At 36.0% G+C, this 18,661-nt stretch overlaps 1 protein-coding gene and 1 non-coding gene across 2 annotated transcripts; one reads left to right on the forward strand and one right to left on the reverse strand.

Annotated features, from left to right (window-relative positions):
- Nucleotides 1–18: 18 nt before the first annotated feature.
- Nucleotides 19–16,689, reverse strand: LOC137385874 (probable phospholipid-transporting ATPase IIB). Its single transcript, XM_068072455.1, has 24 exons — nucleotides 16,521–16,689; nucleotides 15,645–15,803; nucleotides 15,115–15,283; nucleotides 14,672–14,785; nucleotides 14,384–14,551; nucleotides 14,009–14,155; nucleotides 12,697–12,777; nucleotides 12,338–12,487; nucleotides 12,125–12,214; nucleotides 11,603–11,783; nucleotides 10,849–10,961; nucleotides 9,687–9,884; nucleotides 9,215–9,379; nucleotides 7,175–7,264; nucleotides 6,984–7,067; nucleotides 5,874–6,044; nucleotides 5,601–5,789; nucleotides 5,217–5,361; nucleotides 4,716–4,869; nucleotides 3,404–3,535; nucleotides 2,601–2,709; nucleotides 2,247–2,304; nucleotides 1,000–1,203; nucleotides 19–439 (listed from the first exon to the last, which is right to left on the reverse strand). The coding sequence occupies exons 1-24, from the start codon at nucleotides 16,604–16,606 to the stop codon at nucleotides 300–302; spliced, it is 3,297 nt and encodes a 1,098-aa protein (XP_067928556.1). The 5' UTR covers nucleotides 16,607–16,689; the 3' UTR covers nucleotides 19–299.
- On the forward strand, nucleotides 8,965–9,037 carry Trnav-cac (transfer RNA valine (anticodon CAC)). The gene has a single exon. It is a non-coding gene; the product is annotated as a tRNA-Val (tRNA).
- Nucleotides 16,690–18,661: the final 1,972 nt, after the last annotated feature.

The following is an 18,661-nucleotide window of genomic DNA, read 5'->3' on the forward strand; positions in this document are numbered from 1 at the left end:
GAATATTTCAATGCGATCTCAGTTTTTACCGACTGAACTTTAATAGATTCTCATAAAGAATGAGCCACATAACATACAAAGGGATAACCAGATAAAATACTGATCTGGTAATGTTATACATATAACTTGAAGAATAAATTATAAAACACAAACATTAGCGGTCTATGAATAATTCTTTGACTATTAAGATAAAATTGTGTAAGCAAAATACAAATAAAGCAGCTGTGCCAGTCATGGATAGCGTATGGATAGTGCATGGAGGGAAGGCACAAGGCTTGGAGAGATTGTAGAATATTGACTTAATCACCACTGAGTTTGGAGTGGGTGGCGGGTGAGAACTTTCGTTGCAAAAACTTGACTACATACAGGGGGATGCAACTGATTCCAGTTATGATCACTACTTTCCAGATGAAATTGAAAGTTTTGATGAACTCTGGATCTAAAATGAGAAGAACATGCAGCAAGATTCAGACTGACTCTCACTACCAATTGCTATACATGTATATATGTACATGTGTATATATATGTGTGTATATATATGTGTATATATATATATGTGTATATATATATGTGTATATATATATGTGTATATATATATGTGTATATATATATGTGTATATATATATATATGTGTATATATATATATGTGTATATATATACAGTATTGGTGTAAAATCAATATGTTGTCTCTTGGTCTAGAGTGCATTTTGAAAACTAATTTTGTTCTAACCCATGGGAATGTTGTGGTCGTATCATCCAGCATCCACTAGCACTTGCTGTGAGCTGAAACCAATCGCCTCATTGGTTGTATGTGTAGAATCAAAATTCTTGCTAGGCTCATTTCGTTAGTTCAGAAAAACAAATAATTTTTCTGACCCTGGCTAGCAGAAACCATAGAAGATTGGAATAAATTCATTTTTGTGTGTTTTCTAATAAACTTTGCATCAGCTTATAATAGTGTGACAGAAACCTGTACTTCAAATAGTTGTTGTCACTTACCAAAGTACTTCCTCAGTATGATAAGGGAAGCGATGTAAGCACCGAGAGAAACCAGCTCTGCGACAACCATCAACCAATGCCATGTTCTAATAGTCAAGGCTACCATGAGGAGTTCCGTGAGAATGAGAGAAGTAAATGTGATAGCCATAACATGTATGAAATCTTCATCAAACAAAAGCAGTGCACCGTACATAATTACTCCACCTATAAACATAATACGATAATATGTACTCGGATGAAAATGACGCCAACCTGTCATGACTTGGTCATTGGAATTTGACTGAAACAAATAGACAGTTTTTTATCTGTACTGCAGACATGCAATTACAGCCGATGAAAGGTGTAACTGGTCAAAGGTGACGTGATTCCATGACATAATTATTGACATATTTATGATCGTTCATGTGCTGCGCAGTTAATTTTCACATGACTTGTGTGAGAATGTTAGAGTAACTGTGTATTTCTATGATACCCAAACTCAAGTTATTAGTAAGCTATTATACCTGGCTTTTTGTGAATGATTCCTACTGTACAAGGCTACGAGTTTGAAAGTAAAACACAACAACTAAGAATTTTTGTGTAGCCGAAAGTAAACAATAATGTGATTGGTCCTAATAAGCCCAAAAGCAATGAAAACTCAAATGTAATTATTTGACATCTTTGTTAAATGGTGTAAACTGAGCGTGGTTAACCAACCATATAAACAACTTTTTTATTAATTTAATGAGCTTTTGATGCAAAGCGCATAATCAAATAGCAAAACACTGAATAGAAAAAGCTTTATTGTAACTGAATAGTATCGTAAGGTCTTTTCATAAAACTCAAGCCAGTCAGAGCTCTGTTAATTAAGAATTGGCTAAAGAAAATTGTGAACAAATATTTTAAGAGCTATCACTTTGAAATCCCAAACGTCAGACACACAGAAACTTTAAAATGGAATCTTCAATTGGTCTGAAGTGATAAATATCACAGGTATCATATCGTAAACGGAAAATGAAGAATATGCATTTCTGTAAAAATGACAGGAATGTTAAAGCTGCCTATACTTTTCTTCTAAGGTAGTTTGAAGTAATTTTTTGTACAACAATAAGAACTTTATATGGAAAATTTTGCACAAGAGTTGTTGCTGCATCAATCATACGGGAAAGACTGGCAATAGAAAAATTGATGCATTCGGGAATAGCACAATCAGACAATAGAGGCTGAGTGAGGTAAACGTTTGGCATATCTATTGCTGTCGCTCTTACCTTGATAGATGGAGATGAGGACCCAGATGAAGAAGGTTTTTAGACTCAGTGACCGGCCCTACAATAGAATTGGAACTAGTCGTAGCCCATGGACACAAATCAGAACACTTACAGAGTTATCTTTCCTAAACCTGTTATTAAATAGAGTGGGCAACTCCTATAATAGCTTGTAACACCACTTGTATATCACATTATTGCAGAGTACTCTTTCATGAATATATTTTAACGTAGAGTGAACAACACCTATAATTGACTTCTACAGCTGCTACCAAATCATGCTGCTATGCTTGTCGTAAATGAATTATATGAGATTACAAGAGTATTATATATAGAATAACGGATTGCAATGACAACCTTGGTCAACTCTTTGTATAGCTCAGGATACGTAAGGGCAACTGTGCTTGTCACATCCTTATCGAGCACTAAGGAGAAAACTGGAAACATTGTGTAAATTGTAGCATACCTACAAAAATGTATAACCATGACAAACCATTACGATTCATTCCCAGACCCCCTACAGAACAATGTAGAATGCTATGATCCGTTCACAAACCCCTGAAAGGATAACATAAAATGAAAAACTGGAAGCAGACATTAGGCTTCGAAAAATAATTTTATTATTTACGCAAATCATTTGTTATTGTGCTTTGAACAATTCGCTCCTAACCAAGTTAAGGTATATAAAATTGAAAATGAATTCATGTAGTATCACCTATGAAAACTTGAAAAACAGATTTTAATATCACATTTTGTATTAAAATGTATTGTCTCTGCTATGTTCAGAAGGGAACAATAATATTTGGGTAGATGTTTAGGGCTATTTCAGTGTGGATTCATTTTTAGTAGTAAATCTTGAAACTCAATTTTAAAAAGCACAAAGATAACTTCAGATGATGAAAATTAGCTTTAAAATGAATATATGGCATTCAAGTAAAGAAGAACCTATCCAGTTTACTGGACTTTGACCAATAAAAAGGAAACTATTGAAGAAGTTCTACGATTTAGTTATTCAACAGACTAAATTACTGTTATTAACTAGCAACTTCCCAGGTTATAACAAACAATATCACTATCGAGTTGCCTGCTGCCAAAAAGCACGCTGCTAAGTGTATGTATCTCTTCAGATATGCGAGTCATATATGCCTGTAGTCGCTCACCCAATCATGAGGAAGCCGGGAAAGAGTTCAATGGATGCGAGGTAGAATATGGACGAGAAGACTGCTTGCATGGTTGTTATGATCAGACCTCTGTGCATGACGAACTGACTGAGTGCTGCCGACCTTTTATAACTAAAAGTAAAAAATGAGTAAAACTCATGTGGTGATAGCAAAGATTCCTCTGCTTAACAAACACTATTTCACTATCTCTATAACTTGAGATAGTGCCACCCTAGTACGACTAACTTGCCATATTTTAAGCGACAAACTCTTCATCTATTTTAATCCTGTCCTTGTTCAAATTATCAGCAAATCATTTAATCCCCTATTCTTGTCATTAAACCATAACTGTCACGAACAACTTTTATCGTATTTACTAGGTAAATAAGACACACTAATTCCGATTTTGTACTCAAAATAAAGATTAGTCTACTAACTTTCAGAGTAATGAAGGCTTTTTTACAGCGTTTTAATATCGGTCTCGAAAACAACACGATCGACATAACAAGCTCCGCCCATAAATACCGTGACATAACCTAGCTTTTTAGGAACAGAAGTTACGTAGGGATGTTTAGACCGATTTAGAATAATAGAGATGGGTGATATAAAATCCATTAATATCTAAATTCAGCCTTAAAAATAATATCAGTCTTTTCTGAAAGGTAGATGAGCTATTTAACATTGCATATTTAAAAAAGCGCGATAGCAACGCTAGCTTGTGATCAAACCGCGCTTTTTGAGCTCATTTTTCTCGGCGTCCAGCCCATTTAAACGTCATGTAACAAGCTACGAGCAATTTTAAATAGTTTATATACCTTTCATAAAAAAACTGAAATTATTTTACAGGCTGGATTTAGATAATAATGGGTTTTAAGACACCCATCTCTATTATTCTAAATCGGACGAAACATTCCTAACTTCCGTTCCTTAAAAAGCTAGGTTTCGTCACATATTTATGGGCGGAGCTTGTAATGCCGATTGTGTTGTTTTCGAAACGGATATTGAAACGCTTTAAAAAAGCCTAAATGACTTTGAAGATTAGTGAACTAATCTTTATTTTGAGTACAAAATCGGAATTAGTGTGTCTGATTTACCTAGGAAATACGATAAATGTTGTTCGTGACAGTTATGGTTTAACTTATCAAGTACTGTGGCTGACTATTCGCCAAGTTTTAGCAACAAACAGCCAGCCCGTTCCAGTCATTATCAGTGAGCGCTGTCTGCTCTGAACTTGACTGCCCTTGTCAAACTTAATTATCAAGCCCTGAACTTGCCTTTCCTCTCGTAGCCTATCAGTTAACAAAGCACCCACCTGTTCCTACCATGCACTATCAACAGTTTGCCAACATAGCTAAACTGGTTGATAGAAAAATCTGCTGCCAAGGACGCTTGCTTTCCTTCTTTACCGACAATACCAACACCTGTATCTGCTGCTTGTATCATAGAGACATCATTGCCACCATCACCTGCCAACCAAATGGTCATTCAAAGATAAATTTGTATATAGGAGGCTGCTACACTAAAACGTCGTCAGCGGTCTCAAAGGTCAGAAAAAGGTGGGAGTTGAAAATTGGAGATTTCGTAAATCAATTTAGCCTCTTGCTCCTATATCTATGTGTACTCAGAGACGATGATAACGTAAGCCGTTGTACCTCTGCGCAATTGATCACTATTTGCTTACTTGATACACAATCAACTAAGCAAATATCTTCACATTACGTCTAAAATTATGTGTAATAACTTTATAAGATTGGCTTATCAACTCAAAACCAAGGCTAGACACACAAAGTACAGAAAAAAGCTTCTAGCCTACCAATAGTGCAGATTCGTCGTTTGGTGTGCCGTTTTATAAGATGCACAATGTCAGCCTTCTGTGTGGGAGAGCATCGGCACACAATCACTGTTGGGCTATGACACGCCAGCTCCACAAATTCATGCTCATAGAAACTCAAGCAAATCTAAGGCAGAATGCATCTCAAATTATAACAAAGAACCTGGTTACAATAATAGCTATAATAAATGGCACTTGAGAACACATGTTCTTGCGTCAATATCCGCTGTAGTGGTTGGTACCTAACCTAAAGGACATCCCTACTACCTTTACACAACTGTTAAAACTTTCAACATTGGTTAACGTAATGGTAAACAATAATTATGAGCGGTCAAAGCATCAAAGCAAAGAGTTCATTCCACTGACCTCTAAAGAGTCTCCCCTTATAACGAGGGCTGCGTCATTCCTCTTCCTGAATGCATTCAGCTCGGCGTGCACCTCTGTCCTTGTAAAAACCTGCTTGAAGACAAACAGCTGCTGAGTTTTAGAAACAAGTTTAGAGCTTTTGCCGATGCATATGGCTGTCTCAAGCTTGTCTCCGGTCAGCATCCAGATCTGCAGAACAGAGTTATTCTTCCCAAATAGTCTGCTACAGAGAAGTCGGAAAGAAGAAACGTAGAGCTTACGTCTGCCATTTACCTTGATACCAGCATTCCTAAGCAGTTCCAGTGTAGGGCGAACGTTCTCTTGCAGTTTGTCCTCTACACCTGTAAGACACAGCAGCTCAAGGTCTCGCTCTAAACTTTCAACAACAGCACCAATCTTTCTGGAACGGTCATCCGTGCTCAATTTAGCCTGATTATGTCTGGCCTGCAAACGGAATACATACTTGTAGCAACGGTTGGTAACTGTATTTGAAAACAGCTGAAGGTGATTCATCTCCGTCCAAAATTGAACAAGAGAAGATAACTTCTGAAATGAAAACATTTATTTTTATGCTTTTCAAGTTGTGTTCACATGAAATAAGTTATGCCTGCCTCTCATAGTGTAGAGTAAGCTAACAAGCCTATGTCATCTATTACATCTATATGTAATAGTCAACACAAGTATGGGGCTAATAGTAAACGCGAATTATGGAGCTGAGTCTATACATGTGTAGTTAGTTGAACAATAGTAGGCCTATGTAGCTAGTACCTATGTAGCTAGCTGTCAGCGATTGCCAGTCTCAAGTATGCTGCCTATCTTCTTATTAGAGTACAGCCTGATGAGAGGAAAGACCGCATCCTTGAAACTGACAGCAGCTGTAAGCTAAATACAAACTATTCTCTATACTATTTATAGACTTAGCTCTATACTTCATGTTGAGTACTCTTTATTAGCTTTACTTGAGTAATTATCCTTTAGATAATTATTTACTTCAGCAGAATGAATATAAATAAATTTATATTATTTTAACTTCGACCCAATCGATTACTCTCTATTTACAACTGCATCATCGAGACTTTGAACACTAAATAAGTAAAAAGCAAAACATGCTTTTAGCATTTAATCCTATAATTCCCACAAATATTTATGACATCATCAGTCAAACTCCAACCTAATGACCACGACACCTGAATATTTCCCATTCCTGAAATATAGTTGTATATTTCAGGAACGGGAGTATACAAGTATATAATATGCTTGTATTGCCTCATTGCCACCAGTATCATTATAATGCACGAGCATAATAACAATAATAATATTAACAAAGATAGTAATAATAATAGTAACAATAATAATAACAAGAACAATAATAACAATAGTAACCTCAAAGTCTCTGTACTGATCTTCTGTCAATGATTTCTTTGCTACAACGAGAGTCCTCAGTCCCTCCCTAGCCATGTTGTCTGTCTATAATATATATACACCACACATGTTTTTGTCATTTTAATCCATAAATATTAGTAGCATTAAACGGTAGAAAAATCTGGAGCAAGTGATATGTAGGTAAGAATTACCTCCTCTTCCAACCAGTCATTGTACTGGACAATAGCATTCATAACCACGTCTGCCCCCTTCATATAGAATGTAATGCCACCCGAGTCATCCTACAAACGCGGTAGCCTTGTTCATGCATGGCATTTATTTAAATACAAACGCATCAGTTTTAAGAAATCAACATATATGGTGAGTGGTAACATGAAGGCTGCCAGCCTCGATAAGACAAATAATTAACCTAATGCATAACAGACAAATAAAATATATTATTATAGGTATGAACAAAAAATATACTAAGCATAAAAAATTAGCTCCACATAATAACCTACAAGATAATTGGAACGACATGAGAGTAAAACATCCCGGCATTTATTCATTATAAAACGCTACAGGCATCAGTCAGCAGTGTTTTGCTGAAGTCAACATTGGAAAAAGCGTGAAATATTTTTAGCCTAACTTGAACAATTAAACGAACAAAATCTTTTATGCAAAAAAATAATGGAATATGTTAGGTATTGCTTGTTTTCTCAAGATTAGAAATACAGTAGAGGCTCCTAAATGTAAATAATCCATTCCAAGAACGTTTATGTTATAGGGATGTTATATGTTTATATGGGATTTTACGTTATACGAACAGTAAAATACATTCCAAGATCTTTTAAAACTCACTCCTTTGGCCAGTCAAAAAGAAAAACTAGACTTAACTTTATAATTTGTTGGCTGTATAGCAACTATAATATTATTAGTTTGCATCAGCAACTTGTCTTCTTTTTCTGATCAATTTCACTGGTTTTATAGACTATGATTGCGGTAATTTTTCAATGAGTTGATGGGGAACGGACATATTCCATGTCCATTTACAATGATTTTTTCATTTTTTCTAGATAGCAAAGTCTATTCTGGAAAGTAAAACAAATAATCAATATTTCATACATCTACAATAAAACAAAACAAAAATACATTTTACTATGAAAAGAGCGGTGTCTCCCTGTTCGTCGTCTATCTGTACCCAGGAGTCAAGGTTAAGATACAAGATAACCTTCGGCGATACTCCCAAATCGTGACATTCAAATTAGTAGACCAATGCTGTAACACCTGCACCAATCAATCGCCTCTAAGTATTTATTAACAATTGTGCAGCTGCCTATTCTCTGTTTTGTCGACACATCTGACGATCTATCACGACGAACTAAAATGTCATGGAAGTTTTATACAGTATACAAAGATATAACGCGATACGCACGTCATTTTTTCTTACATATGCAGCGAGACATGTTACTATTCAAATTGAATTTGAGAAGTTACTCCTACTCGACAATTTACATTGTATAAATATTAGTATGAAGCAAACACGTTTATGCAATTTATGCAAACACGCAATTTACATTATAGGAGATAAATGTTATAGGAGCATCTACAGTACAATTATAAAACCAGCAATGTCAAGTAATTGACATTGCTGGATTTCTAAGAAGCTCTAAGATTCCAACTAAACAGATTTGGGGCTTGACTTATATATCAGATGCTGACATATTTATTCATCATTTTATAAAGGTGGCTTCAGAGGAGATGTGCCTTTGTATGCAAAAACTCCATCTGTGCAATATGGAAGAATTGGATAAAAATGGCAAACAATTTCGGAGGCTTCTTATTTCAATCGCGGTTCTGCTAGTTAAATTAACCTAAATGTCCATTGCTTCATTTAAAAAAAAGAGAATAAGATCCATTTTTGTAAAATATAAAAACTAATATAACCAGTGACAGCAAATCTTCATACAAGAGAGGAGTTATTGTAACCATTGTCATGTAAGGTTTCATAGTGTAGTGGCTATCACGTCTGCTTCACACGCAGAAGGTCCTGGGTTCGAACCCCAGTGAAACCATGTCTTTTTTCCTGAGAGCACTAATTTAGTTAATAACTTGCACTTTTCTAACCACTTGTGTAATTTAGTATTTGCTACATTACTTCAAAATATAGTTCAAATCAAACTTACTAACTATTGATAATAAAAGGCTGACAAGAGCGCTTGTAAGATATCCGCAAGGAGAAAATGAATTACCTTGACTATGATACCCATTCTTTTTGTTTCTGATGTGAAAGGAAATGTTTGCAGTATTTCATATTTAATGGGCAATCCATTGACAGGTGACCTTAGAGTCATGGAGGTAAGATCTCTGTGCACCAGAGCTAGACCAACTGCTTCAGTCCACTTGACAAGGGCAACCTATAGGAAAAGAGCTGCGTGCAGTGGACTAAACCAACTAAACAGTAATACCACAATAAATATGATTAGCACCAACTAGACAGCTACCTAACGCAACACAAAATTTGAATACAGATTTCATCTGTTTATGGTAAACAGACCGCTGAGTGCATAATTGGTAGCACACAATTTGTGGCAGCAGGCAGTCTGTGAGCACTCGGCTGTCAGCATATCGTATGATTGGCACCTTGGAGAAACCAAGCTAATATTATATGGTTAGAAACCTCCAGTGAGAGATAGTTGTGGCAAGTGTGGGCGTTGTACATACTTCATCCGGACTGGAGGCTTGGTAGGTCATGCTGGTCGGATCCCCTTCTACCTCATAGACAGGAGTCACGTTGTGACAAAGGGCTATAGCCTTGACCGCCTCATGCACTCTAGTCACAGCAGTCCTGCGAATTCTCTGTTGTGAGACATGCTGAGGGATGGTGTCAGAAGAGAAAGATGTCTTTAGGTGTTTTCCCACCTGAAGAGAAATATGACTGCTCATATAATCATATAGACAACTAGTAGGAAGCCTAACAATGCCCAGGAATATCTTTTATTTGTAATCAGTTAGCCCGCAGGTGGGTGTTTAAGGGGCTGGTTCTCAGTAACTAGATGGATTTGAAACCAAATATCTTTAGGGACTTGGGGAAACTGGGGTGACTTGGAGACAGCCATATATAACCCTATGGCGCATATGCGAGTGAAGTTTTGATGGAATCGGCCACAAAATGTCAAAACCCATAGCGTTTACACAGACTAACAGACACACACAATGACAATGTGAGATTTATTAATATAGACGCTCCCCGACTTACGAACAAGATATTTTCCAAACGACCTTTCGTTAAGCAAATATGTTCGTAAGTTATTTCAGTACGTTATTTTACATATGTTTACGGATTATATAAGTATGTTAAAGGATTGTATGAGTAACTGTATCGGTTTGTACTGCATTTAAAGAACACTAAATAATAATAAAGCAATATGCTCCATAAAGATGTGTACAACTGGAGAGAAACGGTACTATCGCAAAAGAAATGCTACTGCATTTTTTCAAGTGTTGCTGCATGTCGCAAATACGTTAGCCGTGTAATTACTTGAAAAGATCGATATCAGCGGCGAAGAGCCGCACTACTCGAAAAAAGACGCGCAATACAAAATCTAACTTACAGCATCTCCGTACAAACATATTTGACACACGGCTAACACCGTTTGTACTTCGGTTGTTCGTAAGTAGAGGAGCGTCTGTATAGATACTGGAACCTTTGCATTATAAGAAAAAGAGAAGGGAGATAGAGGGAAGCATCACATTATCTACTAAAATTGCACAACTCACAAGTCTGTAAAAACTCACAACTAACTTTAAAAATGACAGATTGCCCTAAGACTAAAAAACATGATTGTACTGAAGCGGAGAAGATGGAGGAGTGGGGAAGACGTACCTCATCCATAGTCTCAGCAGTGTAGGAGACTGTGCCGAGATGTAACTTTTTAAAGACCATCTCATTCTGGGTGAGAGTGCCGGTCTTGTCTGACAGCAGGTACTCTATTCTCCCTGTAAACAAGCTCCTTAAAGTTATGCATTGACACATTAGCTCTTCCGAGACGAGGCATGGATAGTCGTGATCACTTTATCAGCATTATACCAAATTACAAAATTGGAAATATAATCTTGGCTATTTAAAGTAATTTTTGGTGTACTACTGAACAGAATACATCTGCAATAATACTGAAGCATCGTTGACCTACTGCAAATACTTGAAATGGACTGAAGTGATTGCAAGACACAATTTGACATTTGATTATTTGTTAAATATGGTAGTCTTTTCTTTTTATTCCTGTTTTTAAAATCTAGTTTCACAGGCATACTTGTAAACAGACTGCAGAAGTGAAACAGTCATGATATGGCATGTTTAAATAAATCACCATGCTAGATACTAAACGCTGTACACACGAGCGATTACAAGAACAAGGCCATAACATGATAATACAGTTTTGAAAGTCTATGTATGAGAATGTGTTTAAAGGTAAACATAAAAATGGACAAACACCACAGAAAAAATTGATGAAAATTTCAAAGAATGAGGCGGTGACAAAGCTGGATCAAAAACTTCTAGACTCAAAAAACTTAATAAATCATCATCTAGAATGAGAGAGAGAGACGTTCTTCAATCTAGAACAACAAAAAGAACTGACCGAGGTCTTCAGGAATAGTAGTGCTCCTGACAACGGTGCCCTCGATATCCTTATCCCTCATAATCATCAGACTGTAGGCTGCCTTTCCCATGTCAAGGTTAACACGCAGGCTGATGGGTATTATGTAGGAAAAGAGAAGGATGAATCTCATCAGGTATCGGTACCATGGCCCCTCAAAACCCTAAAGCCAATCCAACAACTCGGGCTAATATTTGATTTGTAAATCTAAAATAGCTATTTTCAAATTCAGCTGCTAAAAGCTAATATCAAGGAGCTGGACAATAGAGTGACCCATAACAGCGTTATGGTTTACTCTATTGTGATAACAGCGTTATGGTTTACTCTATTGTGATAACACCGTTATGAAACATAACTCTGTTATCACTTCTTAAAGTTAGAAAATTTTTTTCATTATTATGATAAATATTAAAAACTTTGAACACTATCAGAAAATATCAAATCACATTGTTAAAAGAAACAGAGTGATGGAATAAAGTAGAACACAAGACAAAGTCAACTCACCTTTATAAACATCATAACAAGTGCGAGGACTATCACTGCGAGGAAGAGAATTTTGGTGAGGAAGTTTATCTCTAAATCCACGAGACCAGTCTACAATACATTGCCTCTATTGACTATAGTGAGTCCATTCTCTTGCCTAACATTACTATCTATGTTCATAATGCCATCAGTCCAGAAGTTACACACCTTCTACACCTGATATTTAGCGCCTACCTTGCAGGCAGGTTTCGATGTATTCATAACACTGCGAGTTTCGTATCCCGTGTATATGACTACGCCTAAAGCAGTTCCTGAGGCTATGATGCTGTTAGCCCATATGACATTGTCCAAGTTGAGAGACAACTTCTCCTCTGTCTCGTCCATCTACATAATGAAAAGACAATGACTATTGCTCACAATGGCACCAGAAAAGCATAACTCTATCACAATAATAGTAGTATCTAAGGGTGCATAGTAATATTACCACATAACAACAATTCACCGTCCTTGCTTCATAGGCTGAGTATCAAAGCTATAGACTGATAATACAGCAATAACACAATAATTAATTATTGACACTTCATCTAACTTACTTGAGTGAATGTACCAACAAAGTTGTGAATATCCATTTGGGGCTGCTCAGCGTAGACCTGGGCTGACATGCTGTACAGCTCCTGCAAGTGAAAAATAAAATTGATGTTCATGTAAGAATCACAAAGCTATGCAGTTTCTACTATGTGTGTACAACATCTGTTATGAATGTTTGGTATCTGCCATGAATACAGGATATCTTTTATAGATGCAGGAGATCATTTAAGGATACAAGGTGTCTGCTATGAATACAGGATGTCTCCTATGAATACATGATGTTTGCTATGGATACATAATGTTTGCTATGGATACATAATGTTTGCTATGATTACATGATGTCTACTATGGATACAAAATGTCTGCTATGAATACAAAATGTCTGCTATGGATCAATGTTTGCTATGGATACACGATGTCTATTATGGATACATGATGTCTGCTATGGATACATGATGTCTGCTATGGATACATAATGTTTGCTATGATTACATGATGTCTATTATGGATACTTGATGTCTGCTATGGATACATGATGTCTGCTATGGATGCATGTTTGCTATGGATACACGATGTCTGCTATGGATACATAATGTCTGCTATGGATACATGATGTCTGCTATGAATACATGATGTCTGCTATGCATACATGATGTCTGCTATGAATACACGATGTCTGCTATGGATACATGATACCTGCAATGAATACACGATGTCTGCTATGGATACATGATGTCTGCTATGAATACATGATGTCTGCTGTGTACATGTGATGTCTGCTATGGATGCATGTCTGCTATGGATGCATGTCTGCTATAGATGCATGTTTGCTAGGGATACATTACGTTTGCTATAGTTACATGATGTCTGCTATGGATACATGATGTCTGCTATGAATACATGATATCTGCTATGAATACATGTCTGCTATGGATGCATGATGTCTGTTATGGATACATAATGTCTGCTATGAATAAATGATGTTTGCTCTGAATACACGATGTCTGCTATGGATACACGATGTCTGCTATGAATACACGATGTCTGCTGTGGATACATGATGTCTGCTATGGATACATGATGTTTGCTATGAATACATGATGTTTGCTGTGGCTACACGATGTCTGCTATAGATACATGATGTTTGCTATAAATATTTAAGCAAGAAAGAAAGTATGTTACAGAGTGGTGATACACAAAAGACGCAGCTATAAAAAGAATATTCTCTATTATTCTAAATATAAAATATGTGCTTAGTGTTATGGTTTGTGAAGCAAGGATTGATGAAAGTACAAGCACAAATCTTGTATGATGTACCGAATCAGCGGTCAGGCGCTGCGTAGGCTCTACAGCCAACTTGAGCTTCCAGTCTGTCTCCCCGTCCAGCTGGTCAGTTCTGATAAAGCAAGCGCCAGACTTCTCAGATGTGCGCAAAAAAACTATATCGGCGGGCACCCGTTGGTTCTAAAGCATATAACAGCAAGTGATTCGTAGTGAATATTAGCAGTCAATCAGGTAGATGTATCATAGCAGCAGGTAGTATGAACATGAGAGAGGAATATCAAGGCAATCTACAAAGTTCATCGTAAAAACAGCAGTCAGATGCAGGATTTGACTCAAGAAAACAACAGATAACATGTTTCAAATATTGAATTGTGCTGTTAAATTGAATTGAAATGTGCTACCATCTACCTTTTCCACTATGATCAAATCACCAACATGTATATCACTACTTGGTACAAAGGTTTCACCAGATGAGGTTAGTTTTTTATAAGACTGGGAGTTTACTTCCTTATCCCTTTTATATCGTCTCACATCGTCAAGCAGTTCCCGCAACATCGTAACTGAGAGCACAAATCCCTGTAAGACACGAGGCTTGTACTTTGATGGAATGCTAAAGTTGTGTGATAGTTTAACAAAACAAACTCCAAAGTGAACATAAATGTTTTACAAAGGCCTGATGCAGCCATGAGTACGTACCAGTGGTCCCCAGTAGGTGTACAGATACCCAATTCTGATTTCAGGCACAAACTGTGAGCAGGCCATGACAAGGAAATATAGGTTCAAGAAAAACTTGAATTGCTCAAAAAGCACCTGAAAGTTATAAAAAAACCGGCATTATCAAGCAAAAAACAGTCATTGTCGGAGAAAGCATATCCTTCTACAAAAACCAATGTTAAAAAATCCTATCTCCTATCACATGCTTGCAATTTTGAAAGTAGCAACGCTTGTTATTAGCCTATGTTAAATAAGTTTTTGTAGTCACCCGTATGACGAATCGCCAACAGATCAATAGCAAAAATTGCCAACAAATCAATAGCATAAATTGAATTTCCACAGAACACTTCCATGACGATTTAGAATTGTCAGAAAGCTAATTATAATCAGCTTTCGAGTCTAAAAAACACTGTCAACTAACTTACCATTGGTATAAATGAGAGAACGCTGTACTTTTGGTTACGGATAACATTTGGCGGATATTCATTGGGTAGAGAGGCTGATTGGTGGTGAATTGGAAGCTTGCCAATAGGGACTGTTCGAGGATGGTATTCGATTTGCTTTCGGCACTTGCGCCAGAAACCATCACACTTCCTGGATTAAACATGTACAAGTAAAAAGCATGGCTTTTGTAACCAGATTCCACTTGCTATGCATGTGCATGCGTAAATTTGGCAAAGTTATTTGTAGCTGATTCTTGATTGCATATTTGTTGTTAATAATTAGTTGATTATGTTATTAGACATAATGTTATGACATAATCAACATAATGTTGATTATTAGACATAACATTATGTCTAATAACATAATCAATTACGTAATTATTAACAACAAATATGCAATCAAGAACCATATAGGAATAACTTTGCCAAAATCTTTTAGTAGAGTGACAAAATAATAATTCAGCTATTGTACTTATAAATAATCCATAGTATCTTGTAAAGAAATATTTAACCTGAAAATAAAATCTCTCCAATCTGAAGAAAGACAGTCAGTAAACGATTTCCATTTAGACTTTCGTCTTCTTGCTAACAATTCCAAATCTAGTTCTACAACCTCCCCGGCACTAGAAGAATCATCAGTATCGATGCTGTATCTGTTGTCTCCACTATAGCTGTAAAAAGATATATACATTTGTATAGATGTATATGTATACTTATATATTTATGTACATACATACAAAAAAGTAGATAAATATATCAGTTCAATCAGTATGTGAGAATCATACCTGCCAACTCTCACGCATTGGGCGTGAGACTCACGCAATCACCCCAAAGGAAAAATGAAAACGCGTGAGAAATGCGTGAGATTTTTGCCCCAATTTCCACAATTTTATATATACTGTCATTGATACATCAATTGCCCCAAAACCAAATCTCACACATTGCTCCACTCTTGGGTTGGCAGGTCTGGTGAGAATGTCTCAATTTGTTTGTTACCAAATGCAGAAAGAATGACTAAAACTGGTGAAGAAACATGGATGTGTATATGAAACAACTCATTTATTCCTCAAAAATGATATTATTACTAATTTTCATTTTTTCTCAAATAATTATCATTTAAATCATTTGATTTTTACAAAAGCCTATCGCAATGCAATGCGACATATACTGTTAAATGCTGGCTGATAACTTTAATTTATGAGGCACAACCCTTGTTTATTCTTTAGTGTGTCCGAAAGAAGAGTAAGAGTAGAGTCACGTGTCAACTCTGACACACACCAAAATGAAATTCTTACTTTTAAGTAAGAGAGAAGACATCGTATGAACCCCGATAAAAATTCTGCATTGAAACTAGACTAGTTCAGGCATGTGCTTTGACATATACGTACTGCATGGCCCTCATCTGGGTACCTAAACCTTGTCTCTCAGGGTTATCGTTCCTGAACAGCGCCATTGTGTTATTGCGATGTGACATTGCCTTTCGATAGCGGGTGGTAAGTTGATGATAAACTCTTTTCTATTATGATTTTTCTCTTGAGTTTTTATTATTCCATTATTGACGTTATTTAGTTCTGGCCAACCAATTTCGAGAACTAAACCAGAAGTTGCTCATCAAATATAGCCATATATCTTTATTAATGTTTGGCTGGGCACTTATCAAACTACACGCGTACAGATTTATGATTTTGGCAATGACCTGCAAAAAGACTGGGTCGCTTACAGAGCCGTATAGTTTCACACGAAACTATGAAACTATACGGCTCTAGGTCGCTATATATCAAATAGACACTGGCGTCTCTTTGATACCTCTGGGCAAAAATTGAAAGATGTACCAATATCATGCAGACATTAGCGCGTGTTTGTCCGTACATACAATGTAGGCAGATTAGAAACTCGTACAGTACATGTATTCCGCTTTTTTAACTTCACATATGGTCAGTGTTTAAATGTAATAATCTGCCGTTGTATAAAACTAATCAACTAATAGTGTACCTTGTTCAAATATTTATGATTGCATATCAATTAATATCTGAATATTAGATATACATGTATTTTTCTATTAACAAAACACGAGTTGTTCCATTTTAACTGTAAAAAGTAGTGTAGGAAAAGTGTAAAAAAGGTGTTTTTATGGAGATGTATTTCTGTAAGTAATGGAAAGAAAATACATCGATATATTTCATGACATAGGTAGTTACGCGAAAACACAATACATTAGATCATCTAGTAATTGCTGATCAAATATTACGGTAGTTCCAAAGATTGACAAATTCTGTAATTCAAAATATTAAAAAGCTTGTGTTCTCATTATAGTTGCAGCTCGTCGAATACATGCAAGTGTATAATGGCTCATGTGTATATCAAGCTTATTCTCTCAACAGCCATACAAGTAGTGTCCAATGCTATAGTAAGATAGTTCTATCTTTTACTTTGTACATGATTATAATTTCACTAGTTTGCTTATGCTATTATTTGAAAGTGTTTGCTACTTAATTCTAAACAAAAAAATTATTTATTCACACTAATAACTTCACTTTTGCATAAAACCATTTTTCAAGTACAGCGACACGGTCGTGCACAGGCCTGCTAACTCTCTGTCAACGGCGTGAGACTCACGCAATTAATTACATCAAAGTAAAAATAAAAATGAGTGAAAATTGCATGAGATTTTTGCCCCAATTTCCCCAATTTTATATATACTATCATTGATACATCAATTGCCCCAAAACCAAATCTCAAGCATTGCCCCACTGTTGGGTTGGCAGGCCTGGTCCTGCAGTACAAACAGCATACAAAATAAAACTTTATTAACATAAAATAAGCACTTTATAAGGAACAAGTAAAGAACGATTGGTAGTTTCTTTTTATAATGCTTTAGTTAGATGTTTAGGGACAACAATTAACAATCCAATATTGCTTACAAGATCACGGTGAGAAAGCCGACTATACGGATATAATCAAAGATGGAATTGCTCCATATGAATGACGAGTAAATATCTGGTCGAAAGCAGTAGGGATAATAAAAAACAGACTCCAACGTTCTTATTATTTAAGTACACTTTCAACATAGTTGATGAGTCACCTGAACCGCAAAAACCATGACAGCAACTCATATCAATAAGTAATCGGTTTTTTCAGGGAATATTTGTTGTATGCAATATAATGCATTTTTCAAATGTACCACCTCTTATTTTTGGGTCTGATATGAATAAAAATTCTGCTGCGCATTTCAATCTATGCGGGTTCGTGAGACATCTGCTGCCATTATAGAAACACAATTCATTCTCTGATCAATCCAAATATAACAATCGACTGCTGCTGATGTACGTTTTTAACATTCTTCATTAACAAAAAGTACTTTTAGATGCTTCAGAAGAGTGAATGCTGGTTACATTTACCTTAGTTTTCATGATCCTAATTGATTTCTTTTTTAGTTTTCAAGCTTTTTTTCTTACAATGTTACACTCAAAATTTGTTAGCTAACAAAATGGCCTGTTTTTTAGAACTTTTTAGATGAACTGGTTGGAAA

The sequence above is a fragment of the Watersipora subatra genome, chromosome 1 (genome assembly GCF_963576615.1).
Source record: "Watersipora subatra chromosome 1, tzWatSuba1.1, whole genome shotgun sequence".
Lineage (NCBI taxonomy): Eukaryota > Metazoa > Bryozoa > Gymnolaemata > Cheilostomatida > Watersiporidae > Watersipora > Watersipora subatra.